At 40.5% G+C, this 23,591-nt stretch overlaps 1 protein-coding gene across 12 annotated transcripts in view; it reads right to left on the bottom strand.

Moving 5' to 3' along the window:
• ZNF462 (zinc finger protein 462) overlaps positions 1-23,591 on the bottom strand; it is a 130,965-nt gene that overhangs the window by 41,620 nt on the left and 65,754 nt on the right. For 10 of the 12 annotated variants that reach the window (XR_001518130.2, XR_001518133.2, XM_015599816.2 and 7 more), the window contains one exon: positions 21,141-21,332. Coding sequence is in view for 8 of the 12 variants with exons in the window: in XM_015599816.2 (XP_015455302.1) it covers positions 21,141-21,332 (192 nt within the window). In the remaining 4 variants the exon portion in view is untranslated. Of the gene's footprint in view, positions 1-21,140; positions 21,333-23,591 lie in introns of those variants that run through there. The other 2 variants (XR_003043844.1, XR_003043845.1) reach the window with 1 other exon arrangement.

Below are 23,591 nucleotides of genomic sequence, written 5' to 3'. Positions count from 1 at the left end.
TTTCTATCTATCTATCTATCTATCTATCTGTCTGTCTGTCTGTCTGTCTGTCCGTCCGTCCGTCCGTCCGTCCCCATCCATCCCACCATCCATACATCCATCCACCCATCCACCCATCCAACCATCCACCCACCCATCCATCCACCTAGCCATCCATCCATCTATCCATCCATCCATCCATCCATCCATCCATCCATCCATCCATCCGTTATAGGTTATAAAAACAGTATGTAGCATAGAGTTGCCAAGATGATTCACAGACTCAGCTAGTTTGCTTATTTAAAAAGATTTTTTAGGTTCTATCTGAATTCCTTTGAAACTCAATTTAAACTTTTCTTTCTCAAGATACCTGTTCACTTCGTGCTATTAACAAAGTAGAATTATGCATGCAGAAGAAAACCACCAACTACAAATCACCAATGCAACTTTCCAAGTACTTCCTTCAAAGAGTCTCAAATGTTCTCTATCTATGGCCCATTCAAAAAAAAAAAAGAAAATTGTATTAGAAACTAAGCTATGGAACACAAGCCATTTGAACTCCTTCTGGATAGTGTCTAAAGGAGAACATAAATCTCTAGAGGCAGCCCGTTATTTTATTTCCTTCTTTTGATTATGCCTTGAAAATCTCCAGGCCAAGGACTCCGGCACCTCCTTGTCTTCTATCATCAGTGGAGTTCTCTGGCCTGGATGCACAAGATTATGATACAATGGCCAGGGAGACAATGGATGCTGGATAACTATATATAGGAATTCTGGGCTTGGTTGTCATGGAAGCAAATGGGAAAACAAACGCCTAATCCTGAAAATAAGGCTGAGGCCAAACTTGAAGGAAACACACACTGAAAACTTCCTGTCATTCTGATGAGTAAAAACAAAACCTTGAAATATGATCAGGGAATAGATGAGAATAAAAACAAAACCAAACAAAAAATTAGTCTTTGAAATGACAAAAACACAGCAAAAAAATGGATAAGCTTCTCTTTTTGAGATTAGTGTCCCATTATTCTTAAATTCATTGAAAGCATCTCTCAAAGGCCTGTTTTGTTTTGCCTGAAGCTTCATGTTCTCACTCTCTTTATATTTTGAGGGAATCCAGGCAACTCTCATCTAAGACAAAAAGGATTCTTGGACTTGTAATCCACTAGGTCCTATATTTGGGGACAAGCCCATTTATCTCTCCATATTTTATTTTCCAGTGGCACCTTCAACCACCCAGTTAACAAAATCACAACGAATCCTTGACTCATTTCTCTCTTTCGTTCTACACAGTTGATGAGTGAAAAAGCCCCACTGGTTTAACCTACTGAAAAGCTTACTTTGTAATCCACGTGTTGTTCCACTGCCCCTGCTTTTGTTCAGGCCCTTGTGGTTGCTTCGTGAACTTCCACTGCACACTGTTCCTAACTGGTTTTCTATTTTCAAGTTTCTTCTCCCCTAAGTTTCCTTTCTTTTCTAAAAGCAAATATGGTCATGGTATTCACCCCTTCTTACAGGAAAAAGCCCAAGCTCCGAACCCTGGTGCTCCGGCTCTCCATCGTCCCAGACCCATCCGCACTCCACACCACACTCTTCCCACGCTGTGCTGACTGCCTAACATTCACTCTGTGTGCTTTTTTTTTTTTTTTTTTTACTGCATCTTTGCACATTCTTGCAATGCCTTTCTTCTACTTTTCAGCCTGGCAAACTCTTATCATCTTTCAAAACTGAACTCAGTTCAGATTTACCATCACTATGAAGACCTTCCTTGATCTTTCTAGATGTACTTATTCAGTGCCCGCTCCCTGCCCCCAGGCTCTCACAGTAGTGCTCATCATGCTACATTACATTGGGGTTAATTTCTTTTACCTCCATCAGACTGTGTTCTCTGAAAGTAAGATATCCATCCACCTATCCATCTATAACTTTTTAAGTTTACATCCCCCAGAACTTAGCTCAATGCCCGGCCCCAAACGGGTGCTCAATAAAGGTATTACAAAGATCCAAAAAGAGTTCAAACTGAAAAAAAGTGCTCTGGAAAACTCACATTTAAAAAGAAAATCCAATTAGCCAAATGTCCCTCTCTCTTTGGACACTGAGGTTAATAAAGCATTCCCACTGAAACACTGACCTACTTTTACTGAAGCAAGCTGGGTCTTTTTTAATTACCTGGAGAATGGCTTCTGGAACATTTGAGAATTTGAATGGAATAAAATTCATAATCAGTGGCCACCCAAAGAAGCCAAAAGCATAATTTCTGGTTTTGACCTTAAATCAGCTATAAGTCTAACCTCTGAAACAGATTATATCAGGCATCTGGGAGCAAGTTTAGATATTTCCACATGCCTCTCTCTCTCTCCTATTCTGTGCCCTTTGGTAAGCACAGGTATAATAGGTACCATGAGAAGGTATTCATGGGTTACTTTCAGATATTTAGCGCTCTATTCTCACTGCATAAAATGTTTTACCAATTTTCCTTAGTCAGGAATGCACTCTCAACCCCAATATAGTTTACAGACTATCCATTCTGCAGAAAGACTTGTGGCAGCTCAGAAAAGCAGAGATGGCTTCATGTCACCCAGCCAGTCAATGGAGAAATAGGAACATAACCTGGGGCGCCTGCATGCCCCAGTTTCGAAAACATGTCCTTTTTCTGCCATAGTCATTAGCAAACATTGTAGGTATTCTTTTTGCACTCAATGGTGTTTGGAACTCAAAGTGTGTGTTCTTAAAAATCCTCCTTGGAACAGGCTGGATATCTGTAGAGAAACGAATGAATGTTGGTGAAGAAGGAGGCTTTTTCTAACATTTTTTAAGAGAAAACTCTGGGTGGCATCTGCCATTGTTAATTGAGAAGCTCTTACAATACCAAATGCATAATTCACCTGTGACTCTTTTGAATTGCGTGATGAGAAAGTAATGTTTCCTGCTGTTCGTTTAGATGTATAGATGTCTTTACCACACTGAAAATCCAATGAAAAATGTTGAGTACAAAAGCCTCTTTTATATCAGTAACTTGGCCCCGACCAGGGAGAGCTTGCTAGCAACTTCAGATGGTATTTGGAGCTCATGGGCCACAGTGCTTCCTCCTCAAGACCCAACCAGAGGGGAGATGCCTACGGACTTCAAGGAGTAAATCACAATGTATGGCTCACTAGGAGCAATGTAGTGAGAGCCCAGATAGGGAACCACTGTAGAGATTTCTTAAAAGATTAGATAGTCCAGAGGAAGGAATATATCTGAATGTAAGCACATATATTTGGATACACGTGGAAGCTCTAAGTGATAACACGGATATCAGGTGAGAAAGGTGATGGTTGATATAGAATGAGAATGAACAGCCACACTTCAAAGCTGAGTTATTCTAAAATTGTCCCCCAGCAGCAGGAGTCTCTGAACCAACAAATCCCACTGGGTTCCTTACCCTTTTTTCTTTTCTTTTCACCTATTCTCATGCAGTGTAAGAAAATCCTGGCTCTGGGTTAAGCTATATTTTTAATCACCATTAAAGCAGTAGGTTCTTCTTTTAGGATATAGCTCTTTCACCAACTCCAAACTCACCTCAGGTGTACTGCTCAGTGATGCTGAGCTCAGGTGTAGGGTGTAAGCTTCCACGAAGCCAGAGGGATCTGGTAGTGAGACCCAGGTTCACCTTTTGCTGTCTGTGCCAGGTCTATGCCTGGCAATTGTGTCAGGTGCTTTTTACAAGGTCACTCACTGATCTTCACCACGAACTTATGAAATGGGAAATATGACTTCCCATTGTACAGATGGGGAAACCGAGGGAGCAACGCAAAAACAGGCAATTTCTTAGCTACCCAGAGCACGCACATGAGCCTCTTTCTAACCCTGTGGAGACTCTCTGTTAAGCGGACCTCCGGTTCCTGATTTGTAAAATAGAGATGATACCACTGGCAATTTCCCAGGGTGCTGTGGAGAGTACAGGAGACCAGGATGTGGAGTACAGTGCCTGGCACATACAGAATGCTTTAAGGGCCTCAGTTCCACAACTAATAAAGCCTACATCATAAAACCTTGCACTGAATTATAAATTGCCTTTTAGTGTTTATGTTTTCTACAGATGAAAGAATCTGGTTTCCTTAGTTGGATTGCAGGATGGAGTGGCATGGGCTTCTCTTACACTACTCTAAACAGTTGTAATGAACGTTCCTCCCAGCTCCGGGCATGCGGTAGGTGCTCAGCAGTTTGTTTTTGGCTGATTCATTCTGGGCAAAGCCAATTGCACTGCTACTTCTGGCAACGACCTGCCGGCGTAGGTGGAGATGGCTGCAATGGAGAAGGGACTGACTGTGGGGTCTGGATTCAGCTCAAAGGCAGGGCTCAACCTGAATAATACCACAGCCGCAATGATTCACCCCCATTTTTTTGGATAACAATGGTCACAAATCAACTTGCTATAAAAAGGCTTGTTAGAGCAAATTTAATTCCCAAACTTGACAGGCTTTCCTGGCAAACATTCTGGGGTCTATTTCCTTTTAATTTTTTTTCAAAGTCATCTCCAGCTTTGAGTGAGGGCCTCGGGTATCCTACTGAGAGGTGTGGCGACCATCCCCATCATCACTGATCCTCTCCCAAACCACCGACCTGACACTGTCCTTTCCTCCCCTTTACTTTGTTCTCTTCCTCCTGACAGCACTTCTTGCCACCTGATCTGTAGCAGATATATATTGGTTCATTGGTTCTCTCCACTCCCTATGAGGGATTTTGTCTCGAACTTCTCAGCTTGCATGAACTTTTGGGTTTTTATTTCATGACTGGTGAGGGCATTTGAACTTTCTTGGAAAGGCAAAGCTGGGCATGAAGAATTCTGCCAACACTCAATATGAAAAACTTTAGGGTCTGTGCCTTAGACCTGCCATCATGCATCTACCTGTCTCAGACTTTTAAGTGTCATGGCCCGTGTGTAGCCCCGTAAACGTCAACACTTTAAGACTAAATTCATTCCCTTGAATAACTTGTTTGAGTGCCTCTGGCATGCAAGGTGACCTGCCATGCTGTGGGAACCTAAAAATAGAATGAGAGCCTCTGCCTTCAAGAAGCTGATGATCTTGAGGGAGATAGAAAGATAAGAGTTACAGCAGAGTATGATCAGTGCTATGACACTGAAGAGAGCTCGAAAGTCTGCGGGAGCAAAAAGGAGCCCCTCGGCCAGACAGGAAGAGTTAGGAAAGCTTCTGGGGGATACGAGATTCAAGTTTTTGAGGATGAGGAGGAATTAGCCAAGTGAATGGAATAATGAGGAAGGGCAAAAATAAGTGCAGAAGGGCATTCCAGGAAGAAGGAATGGCAAAGCCTGGAGTGTGAGACAGCAAGATTCTATTAAAACAGGGCCTCAGCATGGCTGCATGATCCCAGAGAGAAATGTGGGGCCTGATAACAGCTTTCTGTGCTGAGCTTGGAATTTATTATTCTGAAGGCAAAGTAGACAGCCACTGGAGGGTTTTAAGCAAGAATCAGGTGAGATAGAGGCCTCACATTTTTACCTATTCTGTGTCTATAAATTGCACCCATAGCCTTGACCAATGCTCTCTCAGATGGGAAAGGCAGCTCAGTATAAATGCATTCCCACTGTGAGAAAAACCAACTAGCAGCACATTCCCCATTGATAATGGAATATCAGCAGCCTACGATTTCATACTTCATCTTGCTAAGTAGAAAACACCAATGTAGTATATTTTTCCTCTGGATTTGCTAGCAGGTTGAAATCGTTCATTTGAAATTCAGTTCCTGCTGTTTCTATTGAATGCGCTACACTTACATCTGGAATAGATTATGGCCCCACCTAAGGGAAGAAAGGGTGGAAACTCTGTAGGCTACCTTGTCTGCTCCCTACCAATCCTTCGTATGCAAAAAAAAAAAAAAAAAATCAAGGAAGCATAGGAAGCTAAGTGGTAGGTCCACATGCTGGCAAACACCAAAAATGTATAGGCATCAGCCAAGATCCTGTGCTGTTTTCCAAATACAGGGTCTCAGCAACATCCAAAAGGTTTCTGTATCTGTATTTTACTCCTTAGCCTTCACACACATGTGTCAAACCAAGGACACTTAACACATATTTCTTGGGCTTATTTAGACTCAACTCAATGGCCAAAATACTTTTTTGTAAAGTGATTCAATATTCTTCTGGATTCATTAGCTTTTTAAAAATGGTTTGTTTAATCATGACAAATGTTTTATCTACTGCGTATGATGTATTTGACAGATACAAAGATCACCCAATCTCTCAGATTTCGAGAGCTCTTAGGATGTCAGGGGAGATGACTACAGCACACACGAAAATGAGTAAGTGCTCAAAGAAAAGAGCAAATATCCACAGGTATCTCTATCTGTTGTCAGCAGAGAGGCCAGAAGACAATGAGACTCTAGAGTCAGAAAAAAAATTTCAAATCTTGATTTACTGCTTTAAAGTATTATAATGACTATTTACAGGACACAACTCACTTATACATTTATAGGACATCTACTCTAGGAAGGAAGTGGCCCTGTGCCAGGAGTTTAGGATATAAAGATGAACAGGAGAAAAACCCTAATGAGCTTCCTTTCTGGTAATATTATGAAGTTGGCAGAATGGACATGTCCCCAAGAGAGATAGGGCACGGCACCACGGTGTTTCAGAGGGAGAGCTGACTTACATCAGGGGGTATCATAAGAAACATCATGGAAGTGAAAGGACTTGCATGTGGCTTTCAAAGACAGGTAGGGTCTGGACATGTGGAAACGGAGTAAAGGAGGGGCAGCTGGAGGATGGGCATGGAGAATGTTGAGTGGGAATTTTTTTTGACAAGCCATGTAAAGCCGTTAAAGATTCTTGATTAGGATAAAGATATGTCTCTTAACCTTGCTTAGAGAGTCAAAGGAGGAGTTTGCAGGTGGGATGGATGTGGTAATGGCTCAGGTAAGAGATGGAGATGGGAAGGAAGTGGGGTGAATGTGAGAGAGAGGTAGGAGATGGAAACAACAGGACTGAATGGGCAACTGACTGGCGGATGGAAGGTGGGTGCAAGAAGACCTGAAGATGCAGAGGTTCCCAGCTGGGTTCCTTAAGCCCTGACTGAAGGGCAAGTCTGGGAGGAAGTTAATGAGTTGCATTTTAGAACCTTTTAGGTAAAGGCTGGGTGAGGCCTCAGGTGGATGGAAAAGAGGGTCTGGGCTTAACCTGCAAGGTTAAGGCTGGAGACTGAGATTTTGGCAGCTTCATTAGAAGAGTGAGCATTGACTCCATGTGTTTGTGAAGGCAGAGATGGCAGAGGAGAGGACTGAGGACCAGACCATGGTCTATATGATAGCAGCTAGAGGAAAAGTGGGGAAAACAGGGGAAGCAAAGGTATTACCAGAGAGGCCAGAAGAGAGCCTGAAACACACAGGAAGCTCAAAACCAAGGGAAGAGAATTTCCCTGGGAGGAAGATCAGCAGTTTTAAATGCCATGGGGGGAGGGGGAAAAGGATGAGGCAGGAGGAGAGGCCATGGTCTTGTTTGTCTGGAGTCGCTGTCAAGCATTGTGAAAGCCGTTAAAATGGTGGGGGGCCAGTCACATTGCAAGGGATTCCAGAGGGGTGAGGGAGAAAAAGGAGGCGGCAGGAGATGTAAACAAGCAAGGAATGACTCCTTCCCAGAGAGCATGTCACTGGGGTTCGCCAACAGGAGACCATGCCATCAGAGTGGTTTCAATAATAAAATGCTGACGGCAGAACACAGATTCCTAGCAGTCTGAGAAAAGTATGGTAAGGAAATATAAGTTGGCATACTAGTTCTTTTAAGAGATTTGGAGGCTAAGACTGACAGTTGCAGGAATAAAACTGCAGAAGGTCCTATCCAAGAAATGGTTCTAATATTTAAAACATAGAGCACTTTCCTGGGGCTCACATAGCCCCCTTTTTAAAGACCTCCCAAGAGAAAAATAACACATTTAAGAATGGAGGTTTAGAGAAACAGTATGACATAGTATTCAGAGGCTGGGAGTCAGGCTGATGTGCACTGTAAGCCTAACTCTGCCAGGTGGTAACTGTGTCCTTTCTTAAGCCTTTTTTCCTCTTCTTCTTTGCAGGACATTTGGTCCTATCCAAAACATCCACTGAGATACTTGGTCCATGCCAAAATGTTTTTGATTTTTGGTCTGTTCAAAATGTCCATGGAGATATTTGGTTCATACCAAAAAGTCCTTGATATTTAAATCCTGCTCTTCTGCAAGATTCAAACCCTGACTCATCTACCTAACCTCATGTGCCATGACCAGCTAGGCTACCGAGGCTAGAAGGATTATTGGCAATACAGCCACAACACAATTACTGGGCCAATAACACATGACAGTATTTTTTATGTATTAACCCTTTACACCAAAAGTATACACATAATGGACTATTTGAACCTAGGGACGTTTTCTAAGTGTGGACAATTTGGACAGGACCAGAGTTCAAGGAACTTTTGGCATGACCAAATATATCAGTGGACATTTTTGGACAGGACCAAATAAATGTCCGCTTATCATTTCCTCCCCTCCAAAACAGTAGGGAGCTAGTCATGAAAGTTCCTGTCTCATGAGATTGTTACGTGGGTTAAATAAAACAAGATGATGTTTGTAAAGTACTCACTCAGAAGATACTCAGTAAAAGTTATTAATTTAAAATGTATATTGATTAATGCCAATAATAACAATAATAACGATGTCTGACACTGGTGTAAGGCTTCTCCATGCCTTACACCAGCCTGTTACGGCATCAAGAGCTAAGGAGTTTCATGTGTGGGTGGTTTTAATTAAGCCCCAAAGTTCAAATAAGTTTAGATGAACAGGACTCCAGATTAAGTATCACTTTCCAAACAATGCATTATTTTACACTTCCAAGAAACAGCTTAACGACGTAAAGAGAGTTCATTCAGCTTCCAAGGAGAGATACGAAATTTCTTTCCTTTTTCATTAAAAAAAAAAAAAAAAAAGAAAGAAAATCCTCATCAATCTCTGATGACAAATTATCATAAACTGACAAGAAATTTGCTTCTACTATGCTACTTTAATAACATCTAAAATTTCTACAGTAATTTAGAATATGAAAGCATTTCTGTATGTTACCTCATTTGATCCTTGACATAACCACCCCATAAAATAGGCATCATTACTATTTTACATATTAGAAATTGAGGCCCAGAGAAGGGAAATGATTTCTCTTAGCATGCTCACGTGCAATATGGACACTGTCAGGACCGCTGCCTAAGGCGGCACAGGCTGGGCATTTCATGGCCTACGAGATGTGGGTGGTATTTCCTGGATTTGGGCCTGCACCCGACAGCCGCTCTCATGCCCCACCTCATATGCAGGGGTTCAACATCCCTGCGCAGACTATTAAGGAAAGATGATCTATACAGAGAACTGTATTTGAAAAGATCATTTGTCTCTAATTTTTTTACTGGCTCTAGTTACATGAACATGGTTCTTCCTAGTGTTTGCTCAATCAGAATAAACCTAATGACATACAGGAAGTCATGCCTGGTGCCAGTACTACAGCACGACTCCAAAATTCCACTGGGGGGAAAAAGAAAGGGTTACAAGTTGAGGAAGAGGTTCCCTGGAAGATTTGGATGCTTCTCCTGAGTAGGAGTGCCAGAGGGAAGCCACCGCCACCAGAATCCTGTGGCAGGGCTCGGAAGGGCTGCTTGTGTCATCAAATGTTGCAGACTTGTCAATAACCCTGACGCCCCTTCTGGATACAGGAAGTCCAGGGGGCACAAGGAGCTGCTCCACCTGGTCTGCAAGGAGAGTCTGGAGCTGTGGGGCTGGTCTGGTCTCAGCACTTCTTAACTTTACATGGCTCTAGATGGCCAGCTCAAGGAGAGTCACCTCCGTTTATTGGGATTATGATGATTAGTATAAAAGCAACTGCCAGTTTGCTCAGTACATTATAGATTAAAAACTTTAATTCTCCTACATTGTTTTTGCCATTTCTTAATTTCGAAAATGATAAATAAGTCAATAAGTAAATAAAACCTAAATCTACACTTGGTTTGCACAGAACCACCATCTCGCCATGCTGTAGTTCTCAAACTCTTTCCTACTCTGGCGATTCACAGTGGGTGGACATCTCTGTACTCACCATTCTTCTCTCTGAGGGATTTAGATAATATCCCGGAAAATTAGGAGTATAGCAAAAAGTACTGTAAATCTTTTTGTTAAAAGCTACAGGGGTAGAGGTATATAATAATGAAGCCACTGGGAAAAAAATAACTTAAAGAGAAAAAAATAAATCTTTTTATATTTTACTCAAACACTGAACTTTAGTTTTTAAAGAGTCATTTGTTTTCCATTTACCCATTATGTAGATATCATAACCGAGATGCTAAAGTATACTGTGGATGTATTAGTAGAAATAATCTTATTTTATTGTTAACATAACAATATGCAGAACTTACTGATTTTAATGCGTTAGTTGGGAATTTTACTTACACTTTCCTGTCTGCCTTTGATTTAGTGATCATGATTATTGTTTCTTCTAATAGACATGTTGGTGACATTATTCTTGCTTGCATGCAAGGTGGATGTGGATTTCTTCATCTTTCCTTCTCTGTATTCCTAATTAAAAACTTACCCATGGGCAAAATTTTGAAATACTGTAAAATTGGAATAACAGTGAAATTGCAACTCACAAGTACAATAATTTGTGATTGCTACAGCTATTAACTATCTAACTCCTCACTCCGTTTCTTTGCTATTAGCTTTGGAGCAGGCAGGATAGACTGAAGTGATTTATAACTCTTAACATATCAGTTTGACTCCATTTCTGCCTCTTTCATTCAAGAAGGTACCTTGGAACACTTACAAGTAAACTGATGTTATAGAGGGATGAATCTGAATATGCTCAAATTTATTTTTAAAAGTAAATCAGATTTGTAGTTAACAAAGATAACTTTGAAAACAGATTTAAAAAGCTTGAGAATAGAGCCAGGAAGACTAGCCAAAATCAGAAGTACAGAATGACAGTTATTCAGGGTTGGGGTCTGGCAAGTTGGAAAGCAGAAGGACAAGGGAGTTAGAGCCACAAGGATGCTAGAGAAAGCCCCTCTGAAACAGCCAACCATAGGGTCTGGGTTGGGTAGAAAAGCGTTGGGTAGTGTCAAAGAGAATTTCAGAGCCTGAGATGCTGCAGATGGAACAGTTATGGTGAATTCAGCCACAGATGAATGGTGGTTGGAGTACAGATGGGAAGAGGTAAATCTCTACCTGAAGAGACTGAGTATTTGTTGGGTCACTATCACTGAGTCTAGTATATTGGAATTATAGAGCGTGATAGTCATGGTTGGAGTAAAAAGGCGGGCTGCAAGCCTGGCACTGAGTTCGTCAAGGAAGGTAAAAGAACATTCTGGAAGATAAGGAGAAGGAAATAAGCAGAGAGCAAGTATTTGAAAAGGGACCGATCAAGGAAGGAAGCAGGAGTATTCTCAAGAGGTCACAGAAAGTAAGGAATGTGCTCACTCCTCTTCTTGGCTGCCTGGAAGAAGAGGGACTAGTCACTCTGGGTGCATACAGTTGGAAGGGATGTGGCATTGCCAGTAGGGGAAAGGCCAGAGTTAGTTAACTGGAGGAGGGAGGTGCAATCAGGCAAATGTGCAACGGTACAGAGCAGCGCATCCGGGTATCCACATGGCCCAATTCCCCTGACCTTTTCCAAACATCGTGCAACACCACTGAGCTCGTGGTCACTAAAATTCCCAGGCTTTTTCACATATAAACTACTGTTTTGTCAGTTCTCCTCATGTGTGGTTGATTTTGCTGCCGTAATCCAAATCGGGAAATATTTACCGAATGGCCTGCCAAGTACTAGGGCTCTGAAACAGTTCTTGACCTCAGAGAGCACACAGTTTAGCTGGGGAGACAGATACAATAACTGACAATTAGAAGACGATTTGGCAAGTCTCGTAATAGAAGTGGATACAAGGGTCAGAAGCCACCCAACCTACTTCATATTTATCCCCTTGCAAAATTTCATTTTCAGCTCATTACTCTGAACAGTCTAGACAGTCTGTAATCTTGATTTTGTCATTTAACTTATGGACCATTTGCCAATATTTCAAATGTATTAAGTCCGAAGTAGTAGAAAAAGTGACTTAAGTTAATTTTTAGGAGATGAGTGAGGCTTAAAATGTAATAAATTAGTGAATTTTTGATTGGTGAAAACCTCAAAGGCTTTATGTAATTCTTAGAATCCCATCTTAAATACGTATATCGCATATACACAAAAATACTTGCAGCCTTTAAGTACTCAATACTTATTCAAAAGGGACTTGTTTTTGTTGAGATGTAGACTCTCGTATTTTTAAACTACAATGAGTAAAAAAGTGAGAGAACCTTTCAAGTGAGAGCAAATACATGAAAAAAAAAAGTTTGCATTATGGTCCCAGTTTTGGAAAAAAAATTAAATAAAGCAGAACCTGTTTGTATATGTATAAAAACATCTAGACGACTCTATAGCAAATTGTTAACAGTTATTAGTTTGGGATCTGAGAAAGAGAGGCTGGCATTGAGTGGCCCTTACATTTTATGTTATGTATTACCATAAAGCTGTTCTTAATCGAGAGTGGGTATTACTTTTGTAAGTAGAAGGAAAATCTATGCGGGTATCTTAAAAGGGCATAACTATTGGCCATAACTATTTTTTACACTCATTCTTGAAGATCTATAGATGCTAGCTTAGTGCACCTAGAATTCAAAAGCACCCCCCACTTCCAAAGGGAATAGGGACCTTGCTGCTGTTCTTCCTTGTTCAGACAGACCTTCTTCTTAACAAATTTAAAGACCTCTTACTAAGTACCCCAGTGGTCTGACTCTACTTCTCCTCATCTCCCCAACTGTCTTCTCACCATCTTCCCTACATCTACACACTCACCACTCTAGCCCGATGGGTACCCTCGGGATCCCTTCCTCTGTACATCTGCTCACTTCTGATGCTCCTCTCACCTGGAATGGACTTCCTTCTGCCTATAAAAATCCTACTCACTGTCAAGGCCCCACCTGAGCCCCGCCTCTTTGGAGAAGCCCTCTGGGACTCATCAAGTCCTTCTTTTCTCCATGGCTTCAGCTATTAAAATCCAAACGCACAGTTTCGCAACTCATTCTCTTCTGTTCTTTCGACTTAACATTATCTGTATATCTATTAATTTAAGTTCTAAATATCCATCCATAATAGACTTGGTTTGGGTCTCAGTTTCCTTCTCTATTAAATAAGACTAATAATTTGTACCTCCAATTCATTAGACATACTAATTCAGATGATAAATTTAAGGCAGTCAGCAGATTTAAAAAAAAAATGATGATTAATTTTATCACTTATAATAAACCAGAATGGACGATTTTAAACTGGTCAAGGGGAAAAAAATAACCAGCAATGCTAAAAAAATATAAAAGACTAGATCAACGGTTTAGAAGATCCTGCGTTGCTTGATGAGGCTATCACTGCAGCTTTGGTGGAAGGCTCACAGTGCATGAAAATAAAAAATGACATAAGGAGGGTGGCCTTCACGAGTCATCTAAGAGTATTTTGTGTCCCTAGGAAACTAAAGAACCTAGCCCTGGAATGACTTCTCAAAGAGCAGTGTCCTGGTAAATAAAACCTTAGCTGCGCCCTGCACCCTCAGCCAAACACCTCTTTTGGGTTGAGCTTGATGACTCCAAAACTGCTTGCAAAGTAGAAGAGCCCTGTGACAGGAACACCTCCCTTTCTGGGCATAAACAGCAAGGAACTGAATCCAGCAAAAAGTAAGCAGATCCTCCTACCTGAACTTCTCATGTCGCTTTGGCCATTCTTTATTTATCTCCCCATTTTTAACCACCACTTCTGGGATTTTTCCATGGGATATTATTTAGGATTACGAATGAGTTAACAGGAAAATGTGTACATCATTTGGACATGCTTTCCTGGGCCATACCATCTAAACTCATAAGATTTGTTTTTAAAAATACATAATAGTTCTTTTTAAAGGTTATTTCTGGCACCTTCTCATCTCTGCACTTTAAAAAGAAATTCCTTTTCACATATTCATCTTGCCCAGGACATACTCTCTTCTCTAGCAAGAATGGCCAGGATCTGTACCTCTCAATCACAGCTCACTCACACTAGTTCTCCCAAATCCAATACTCTTCGTTCTGCTTGTGTAAAACCTTCTAGTGCAGAACAGTATTTGAAAGAGAGGAGAGGGCCTATGAGTCATAAAAAGTCTCAAGAGAGTTGGAAGAATTTTATATCAAATATAATTAGTCTAAAATATCTAGCTCCAGTTCCAGGAAAAGAAAATTCAAGGGGGGCAATGAGAAGACAAGGGAAAATTCTTTCAAAAAAGAACCAAGATTAGTCATTTTAGATGATTTGACTAACAATCGAATATCTTTTCTACTAAAGAATAAAGTAGATTTCTTCTTTCCTTTAGCTACCTATCATAACCAAGGTTCTGGAGGAATTAGGATAATCTCCAACCAAGAGGCGGAAAAGTCAGATGTTAAATTATGAAGCAAACTCTAGTGTTGCTAGAAACTAGCTCTGAATGAGTTTGGTAGTATATGCTTATATTTCTGATGAACAAATGTTTTTCTTGGCATGGGAAGAGGGAGATGGTTAGTCGACTAAGTTTCCGGGACATGGAAAGCTTACACTTGAAATGTTTTTTAATCCTTGGCACACGAAACTGTGGCTAATTCAAAAAGTCCCAGAAATCTCAGGCAGGTGGATTTCTTGGGAAGGATATATAACGAGATATTCAACTTCAGGATAGTGATAATTTTGGGAGGCTTCCTATTTGCCAACTTCTGATAATTTAACCTCGGAAGACTTCTGCACCACTGAAGTTATAAAACTCTTTAAGTCTTTATAGTAGAAATGCCATTCCTCATAATAAGCATGAAAATAAACTGCAGATCACATTTCGATGTAGAAAGCCTGACATTGAAAAGGGAAGGTTTGTATTCTTTGGTCAGATAATTTCGAGACCAGCAGAACCTATTAAACATTATGGCCAAGCCATTAAAATTATGCCTCGTGTCCCATGTGCTACAAATGATGTAAATCTCTGTACTTCACAACTATTCGCTCAAGAGTCTCCACTTCATTATTGTTATTTTAAAAGAAACCACCTCTTTTTTCTTTCACCCCGAGAGAAATCTGATTGCAATTGGAACCTGTGTGGAAGGTCTGATGCCCCAGCAACTAATTGGATCTTCTTAAAGGTTGAATTTGATGTCTGACCTATTTAGAAATCTGAAAAGCTTCTCTCTGAAAAGCAGGCATCTCACATTTTAATTTTTAAGTGTCAAGTATTGCTGTAGTCAAGGTTAAATGAGTTGATAGTTTGGTGCTAGACCCAACTTAAGTCTTAGAGGAGTTTTTCTTTTAAGCTTAAATATTATTCACATGTAGTGTTTTTAAAGCATTATCTAATGCCCTACATTTCATATGTGAAATAAAATATATATTTAGGTCAGGTTACATTTTAAATGACATCCAGGGGCAGTCCATATGTTCTATATAAAGGTCTATAATGACATTTATTAAAGACTGGATTAATTTCACGGGTATTACTGTCATTTTTTCCTCCAATCATCGATGACAAAGGTCAGTGACATAATGCCCATGGGCCAAATCTGGCTTCCGCTTTGTTTCCGTACATAAAGTTTTATTGGAAACAGCCATGCTCATTGGTTTACATATCGTTTATGGCTGCTTTCGCATTGCAATGGCACGGTTGAGTAGCTGTAACACAGACTGTATGGCCCACGAAGCTGAAAATATTTTCTATCTGGCCCTTGACAGAAAAGGTTTTCTAATCTTTGACTTATGGTTTACAGAAACTGACCAGTATAAATCTCATAAAACAGGTCTTCTCTAACTAATATATTATGTTAAAATCCCGGTGGGTAAAATTTTCAGATGGAATAGAAAATGTCATTAATCTATGAGTTTTGTCATTCAGCTTCGCACTATAGCTTCTCTGAATGTGGATTTAACTGTATTCAAACACTGTAAGTTTTTTGACAAAGACACAGAAAACTCCACTCCAAGGTCTACGATTGTGTGCATCTGTTCCGAGACGGGGCTCTGCCACCAAGTGACCACACGGGTAATGCCATCCCTCCAGCTCCACTACACTTTCTGTCTCCTTCTGAGGGCTGGAAAGACTTACATCCTGTCTCAACCTTCAGTTCCCCACCTCTACAGAAGGTCTTGTTATGCAGGGAACAATGACAATGTCTAAAATGTTCTTTGTCACGAAAGACCTCTTCCTCTGGGAAGAATGATGTGTCAGAAGATTTCTGTGGGAGCGGTCCTTAAGGTTTCATCTTTGGATTGCTTACCTTTGACCTTGCTTCTGAAATGGAAATGAAATAAACTTACCCTTGTACAATTTGGTTCTCTGCATTTAGACATGTTAGGAGGCTCAGTATAACTTACTGAAATAAAAATTGTGATGCCTCCAAGAAATCACTTGTTAGACAAAAGAAGTCAGAATTTAATAAGCACCTACCTAACTGCCACCATTGGAAATGGGACAGAACCCATAGCATATACACAAGTACGAAGAAAGCATTGAGATCAGCAATAGAAGAGTAATCAGAATAGGGTTGAGACCATTAAAAGTTGGTCTTTAGAGAATGCGAAAGTCAGAGATTCATAGGGAAAAGTAGACAGGGAGGAAGTCCTTCTGCACTCCCAGAAGAGCTCACTCAAAGGTACAGGAGTAGAAATAAAGGAAGTTAGATGCTGGAAACATTAGTAATTGTCAGCAAGGCCATTCTGGAATGGGGGAAGGGTGACTAAATGGTGAACTCTGAATGCAATGTAGAGGACTTTGATTTCGATATGACAATAAGAAGTGCCTGTGGTTCTTTGATGAGAGGTATCTTGATAAAAATCGTATTCATATCAAATATTATTTTAGAGTTTATAATAGAAAAGCCAACTGAAAAGTTATATCAGAAAATCTTTTACTAGGGGAAAAAAATCACAAAGCTCCTTATAATATTTTTCTATTAATTCATAATAGCAAAGCCTTCTCTGCTGGGTGGACTATATTGAGATCTATATTATAAAGGGAAGGACGTTGCAACCAAGAGTTCTGGTGTTTTCCCTGACTTGCTAACCAGAGCCTGGATGAAAAAACTATGTTCCCTCATTCACCCTATTTGTTTTGCAGCTGGCTTTAGTGTTTCATTTTTGTTTTAAACATATCACAGTAGCTATTTCCTAAAGCAGACAATTCCATACAACATAACTAGGTAGAAGAAATAAAATTATTCTCTGTGGGGGAATTGTGAAGGAGTAAAAAGATGGGATGTCACCATTGGCCTGACTTCTTATAAATGATACAGCTGGTAAATGATAAGTGGGTAGTTATTTACCCACTGCCCATGCATTGGGTAGCTTCTCAGATCTAAACAAATCTCATAACTAAACTAGGCTGTTCAAGTTTCTTTGTTATTTTATAGATGTGTACGTATGTGTATTTTTCTGTACTGAAAGCAGAGACTTGGAAAAAGCCTGATAAAACCCAGTCCTGTATTTTATATGGCAAGAGAAGGAGCCCAGTAAACACAAACACAGCAGAGCACTTCCTTTTGCTGACAAGCTTATGATTTCCCCTTAACGCATTGTTTAGAATAGCAATTATGTGTCATTTCCCATTATCCTATACACAGAACTAACACCACACAGCCGTGTCTTTTCTTTCCAACAACCGCTTGTGAAGAATATATAGGGGATTCACGTGCTGATGAAACCTGTCAAGACTGACAGCCCAGAAGAGCCTAAGAGCTCTGTTTATGCACAGAACAGGTGTGTGGCCAGGCAGCTGGGGTGAACTCTCCCCTCCACCTTCTCATTTCAGCCGTCTCAGCTTCCCGCCCTTACAGCGCTTCCCTCTGGGCTGGGAGGGACAGGAGCTTTGCAAGAACCTTCTTCCTCAGGCTGTTTCCTTCCGACAGAGAAGACTGGCTCGCTTTCAAGATGGCAAGCGTCTGACACTACGAAGAGCACCGAGCATGTCAACTCGTTTTATTCACATTCCTCACTAGGGAATCAGAAAGCCAAGGACACACCAGTGATTTCCCTGGTGTTATGGACCTCAACTCCCCGCAGGCCTGCAACACATTTTTTGGTTCTTGTGTTCTCAGTGTCCTGGCATCTGCAGTGTGGGAAACCGTAACCGAGAGCCAATAGCCCCACAGCTTCTCCCTATTAAAATGTGCAATTGGATTTCACATGTGTGTTTCAAACACCATTCAAGGCGTGATTTACAGGCTACTGTCTAGCCCCACAGCTGTTTTTTTTATCCCCCAGATTTAGCCGTTTCTAAGAATCCACTCCTCGGCTCCCTAGTACATAGTCTTCTCATTTTCAACCTCCTCCATCATTCTTGAGCATCCCAAACTATGCAAGACCTATAGTAAGGATTCAAGAAAATATTTATGGAACGAATAAACTGTTAATTATTCTTTCTGTAGAATTATTCATTCATGATAATAGCTCATTCGATGCCTTCTTTCTGTTTTCCCCACCCTCTAATCAAGTTTTTTTTTTTTAAATCAAATTAAATGAATTACTTCTGGCCCACTGATATCAGTTATTTATTTATGTTAAAAACAGCACAGGTCCAATGACTCTTGCATAAGCCACCCAGGGCTTTCACAGTATGTTCTGTCTTTAGAAGGAATAAACCCCTCACTTTTATACATTGCAAGTTATCTAGCTGCGGCTGAATAAAGACAGACTGTGTTATGTAGAGAGTTACTCAATATTATATATCATCATGTTTCTGTGCCCATCCTCCCCATGGTCCTAACATTGTCTAGCTTCCAAGAATCTGAAATCAGCTCCAAAAAGGTTAGGCCTCAGGCTTAGGGTTGTGATTACTTCAGATGTAGTTACCAATAATATCTTCTAAATATTTGATTTTAAGCTGTTGGGGGGATAAAATGGTACTGGTACAGTATTCGTTTCTGATTCTTCCATGCATAATAGGCAGAGATTATAGACTCAGGAAACTGGTTGACCTTAACTCTTCTTAGCCTATGCAGAGGAAGATAATCCATGCAGTGGGTAGTCTGTGGGATTCCCTTGTTATGTGACTAAGACCCACCTTTCAAGTGAGAAGGACAAAGGAAAAAGAAGGTATGACAATGAGAAATGTCCCAGGTAAAAACTCTTTGCTGAAAATGGTGTTTAGATGGACTGATTTCACTCCATAGGTATAGCTTCTATTTCAGATGAAAGCGATTAATTGAAAATCATGTCCATAAAGATCTAACAATTTACATCAAATTATATTTTGCCCTTTTTTTGCAACATACCAATCTTTTCCAATGCAAAGAATCTCAAGGGGCAAGAGGGGACATTTTCTGTACCCTTTCACTTGTACGTCCCCCTTCTCCCCCGACACACACACACCTGGCCCCTAGCTCTGTGACTCTTTAAATTTTCCTGGAAAAACAACAACAACAACAACACAGGACAGGCTTCCTCCTACATTTTAAACTACCACACAACAGTTGCAGAGACAGCGTGCTCACTTCATCACAAGCCACATTCATAACAACAAGCCTGCTTTGTTAAACAGAAGTCCTTTAAGACAGGAATACTAGTAAGTAACACAGTGTTTAATGATTTGCAAAGGAAAGGCCACAGAACTCCACAGCTCAGTAAAGGCAGCTTTTAGTCTCAGGATTTACCTTTCCTTTGCCTCTTACAGTTTTCTTGCAGACCTCATGAATAAAGATTACTCATTTACTCTCTTGATAATCTGATAATCAGATGACCATGTTGACATGTTGGCCTGTCAGAACTTCAGATTACCTGAAGAGTCTATATTTTTAAAACCTTACATTAAAAATAACCCCTAATTCATGCTGGTTATAAACCGCCCCAAAGGCCAAAATTTCAATCGAAGGATGAAAATCACAGAAACAAAATGACCACTTGTTAAAAATACCTCCTATGTGTCAGATGTTGTATTAAGTATTCTCACCAATGCACTTTTTCTCATTAATTTCTCAACTTAATGGGTCGAAGTAGTAATTTTTATCCAAATTTATATGTGAGCTTAGGAAACAAGACTGCCCAAGAAAATACAACTACAACTGGCATTGAAAGAACTAAGATTCTAAGCCAAGCCTTTGTTCCCGAGAGCCCATGAACTTTCTTTCTGTCCACTGAGCTCCTCCCAGGAACGTAATAGTAGACCTTGGGAAACAGCTTGTTCTCTGACCTGGGAAGTATTTAAGCTGGTGGTAGATAACTGGTTACTACAGATGCTACAGAAGGGATTCAGGCATTAGAGGGGCAGGGAAGAGAGCAAGGTCTGCAAGGTCTTTTACATCTCTCAGAATCTACAGACTTCTTCCTCTCCTGAGCACCTGATTCTGCACTCACCTGAGGTGAGCTGAGTAATCAAAAACACTTCTGTTTCTTGGTGTGGTCAAAACAATAACTCATTCCTTAGCTCACTATGCCACACTTGCGATGATCTCTCTTTCTCTCTCTCTCTCTCTCCCTCTCTCTCCCACCCTCCCTTCCACCTCCTACCCCACACCCTACTGGTTTGCTTAGATTGCCATGACTTCCTGTACTTCTTCTGAGGCTCCAAAACTGGATAGTTAAACCCTCTTTCCAACTGATGCTTTCTCAACATCCTTCAGCTATAAGAAATCATCACATTACCCCTAAATTATCTTGTGCCCCACCCATTTACCCTTTCATTCCTACTCTGAATTCTGTGTTGTTAACTTACATATCTCAAAACCCAAACACTTCACCACACACATATTTTTTTAGGACAGGACAGGATATAAATAAGTAAATATAAACAAAGAAATACATCTGTCCGGTATTCTATCTGCTTTCTTGCTCACAGCCCCAGTGGAAGAATCCAGCACTAACCCATCGCACGCATGGCAATCTTGGCACCAGCAATGCTCATATGAGTTGGCACCAGATGCTCACTGAGTTCACAACACTTTCCAACTCCAATTTCTATACTGTTTCAACCTTTTCACACTTTTTCCTTCACTTGAACCGCCATGTTTTTGTGTAAGATTTTCCTCAAGAAAGAATGATTGGCAGTTAATCCCAGCCCGCCTCAATCTTAAGTGGTTAATTCTGGCTCAGGAGCCCATTTTTACCATTGGAGTCTTCCACTTCTTCGGTCGGGGTAGCTTTTGGGGAGGAGTGGTGGGTATGTGAGGGAAGAAGGCTGACAATTCGTGGCCTGGGGAGGGTCAGGGCTTTTCCGTGGACCTTGAGGGAGTGTTCCTTCAACTGGCTGATTGTCATGGTGGAAAATGAGCACCAAGAACACTTGTAGGCATGTTCACCTGGAAGAAGATGGTGGCAAGGGGCAGACAAGGAAAAAGAGGGAAGGAGGGCATAAGGTGGGGTAGGAAACAAAACAACATAATTAATTCACTCTACAGAAGTGCTTCTCAAGCTTCAGGGTCTAAGAACCCTCACAGACCAACCACCCGCCCATTTCCACAACCCTAGCACTCCTTTGGGACTGAAACTCTTCGAGGAGCTCCATAATCAATGACCTGGTTTCTTTTCATTTCATGCTCTACTTACATGGAGGAGCCTATGGGTTGTTCCCCCATAGGGAGTGACACCAAATGCCTACAACACCTCCATCAGAAAGGCTTTGCAATCTCTTCCTCCCTATCCATACTAGAAACGGCCATGCCACTTTTCATTCAAGGTTGCCTTTATATCATCCACAAAAAAATAATACACTTAATTCTTATTCCAAGGGTCTATCGGTGGCTTTCCAGCACAAAGTCAGTCCGTGCACAGTCTATCGTACTAATCTCATTCTTTACTTCCTTGCTGACTCTTCACCTCCTTGATTCCATGCATCTTATAGTGGGTTGTTTTTTTTTTTGGACCTGTTCACAAACTTCAGCATAAAATCCATTTCTCTATGTAATCAATAGTACAGAAATGGGTAAAAGTAAGTCATTTTTTTTAACCGAGAGAGTTGTATATGTATAAATGTGTGTGATCTCCGATTTCTTCGATAATCAAGACGTTTAAGTAAAAATAACTATTTCTCTTTAAATTATTTTTATATCACTGAAATACAGCACAAATCACTATGACTAAATTAGAGCATGATTTACCTTTGCCTTAAATCGGCTTTTCAGCTAGTTGCATTTTTAAGGAGCAAGTGTGAAATGGCCATGTTATGTTGGTGGACTGATATACCCCGGTATGATCAACTCAGAAAGCAATTTTGCTTTTTATAACAACAGGCTTAGGATGGTCATGCTTGCAGTGCTGTAATTCCACTTCTGAGAGTTTATATTAAATAAATACCTTTTAATACAAAGAAAGCTTTATTTAGAAATAAACATTTATTTGGACTTGAAAAAGATATGAAACAACCGAAACTTCCAACCATGGGGAAATGATTAAGTAAACGTGGGCCTATCTTCTTGATGAATTATCATTCCCTAAAATGAATTCTAAAATATTTTTAAGAACATAGAAAAATAAAATACTGATACTCAGAAAAATACAGAGGAAGGCATAATATATTAATATTAAATTATAATCATCACTGTTAAAATAATCATAGAGGAAATAGTTGAAAGGAAATATTATCAAATGTTAAGAGTGGTCTTTAGATAAGATTATCTATGACTATATCTTTCGTTTTCAATTTTTCTCTAATAAACATGTATTTTAAAAATTTATTTTTAAGGCGAAACTTAAAAACGAGAGAGAGGAAAGAGATGGGAGTAGAGGAATAAGAGAAGGAACTTAAGTCATGAAAGTTCCGCAGGTCCGTGACAATGAACTGAGGACAGAGCTGACATCTCCAGCAGGACTTGGAAGGTAAACCTCTATTCTTGTTTCATCCGGCCAAGATGGTTAGTTTCCTGCCACTAAATGGTTTTACATGTGAAGTGAGCCCAGCATCTCAAGTTCTGCTTTAAGCCTGCTTTTCACCACTGATGACCTTCAGAGCTTGCATTTCTAAGAAAATCTTGAAACTAACCTTGATTTACACAACATGCTTTTGCCCAAGGCAGAAAGGAAGTTCAAAGAAGTCAGGGAATCCAAACAGAACACACCTGTCTGTTGTCTCCACAACCTTACTTAGGAGTTACAGGTTAATGCTGGGCCATGAACAATGGGCTTTACTAGTATTATATATATAATATTGCGTATAACACCGCTGCTCTCCTGATCTCATTTTTCAGTTTTTTAATGCAAGTCTGGCTGTATGAACTTTGTATAGTGGTTTTAGGTAGCCCAACTCGAGAGAGAATTCTAATCCAGGTTATCTGGTTAGTCGACATGACTTTTTATCCTTTAAAATAAAATCTAATAAACCATCTGGAACAGATAAGATGAGTCAAGAGTCCTTTGGAAAATGCACTGGCTTTCTCTAAGCTGAGCCACGATCAGTGGCTAAGAGCCATGTCATGGACACTAAGGTTCCAAGGTGTGCAGACTGAATCACAATGCTCCCGTGCTCGTGCTCTCTCTCTCTTTGTGGATGCCTCTTTCTCTCCAACCAGGCCAGTCTGCTCGGTCAGTTTAACTCAGTGCCCTGGAGCCAGAGTGCAGCCTCT

Source organism: Pteropus alecto, unplaced genomic scaffold, assembly GCF_000325575.1.
Source record: "Pteropus alecto unplaced genomic scaffold, ASM32557v1 scaffold111, whole genome shotgun sequence".
In the NCBI taxonomy this organism is placed as follows: Eukaryota; Metazoa; Chordata; class Mammalia; order Chiroptera; family Pteropodidae; genus Pteropus; species Pteropus alecto.
This window is presented reverse-complemented; position numbering and strand designations above follow the sequence as displayed.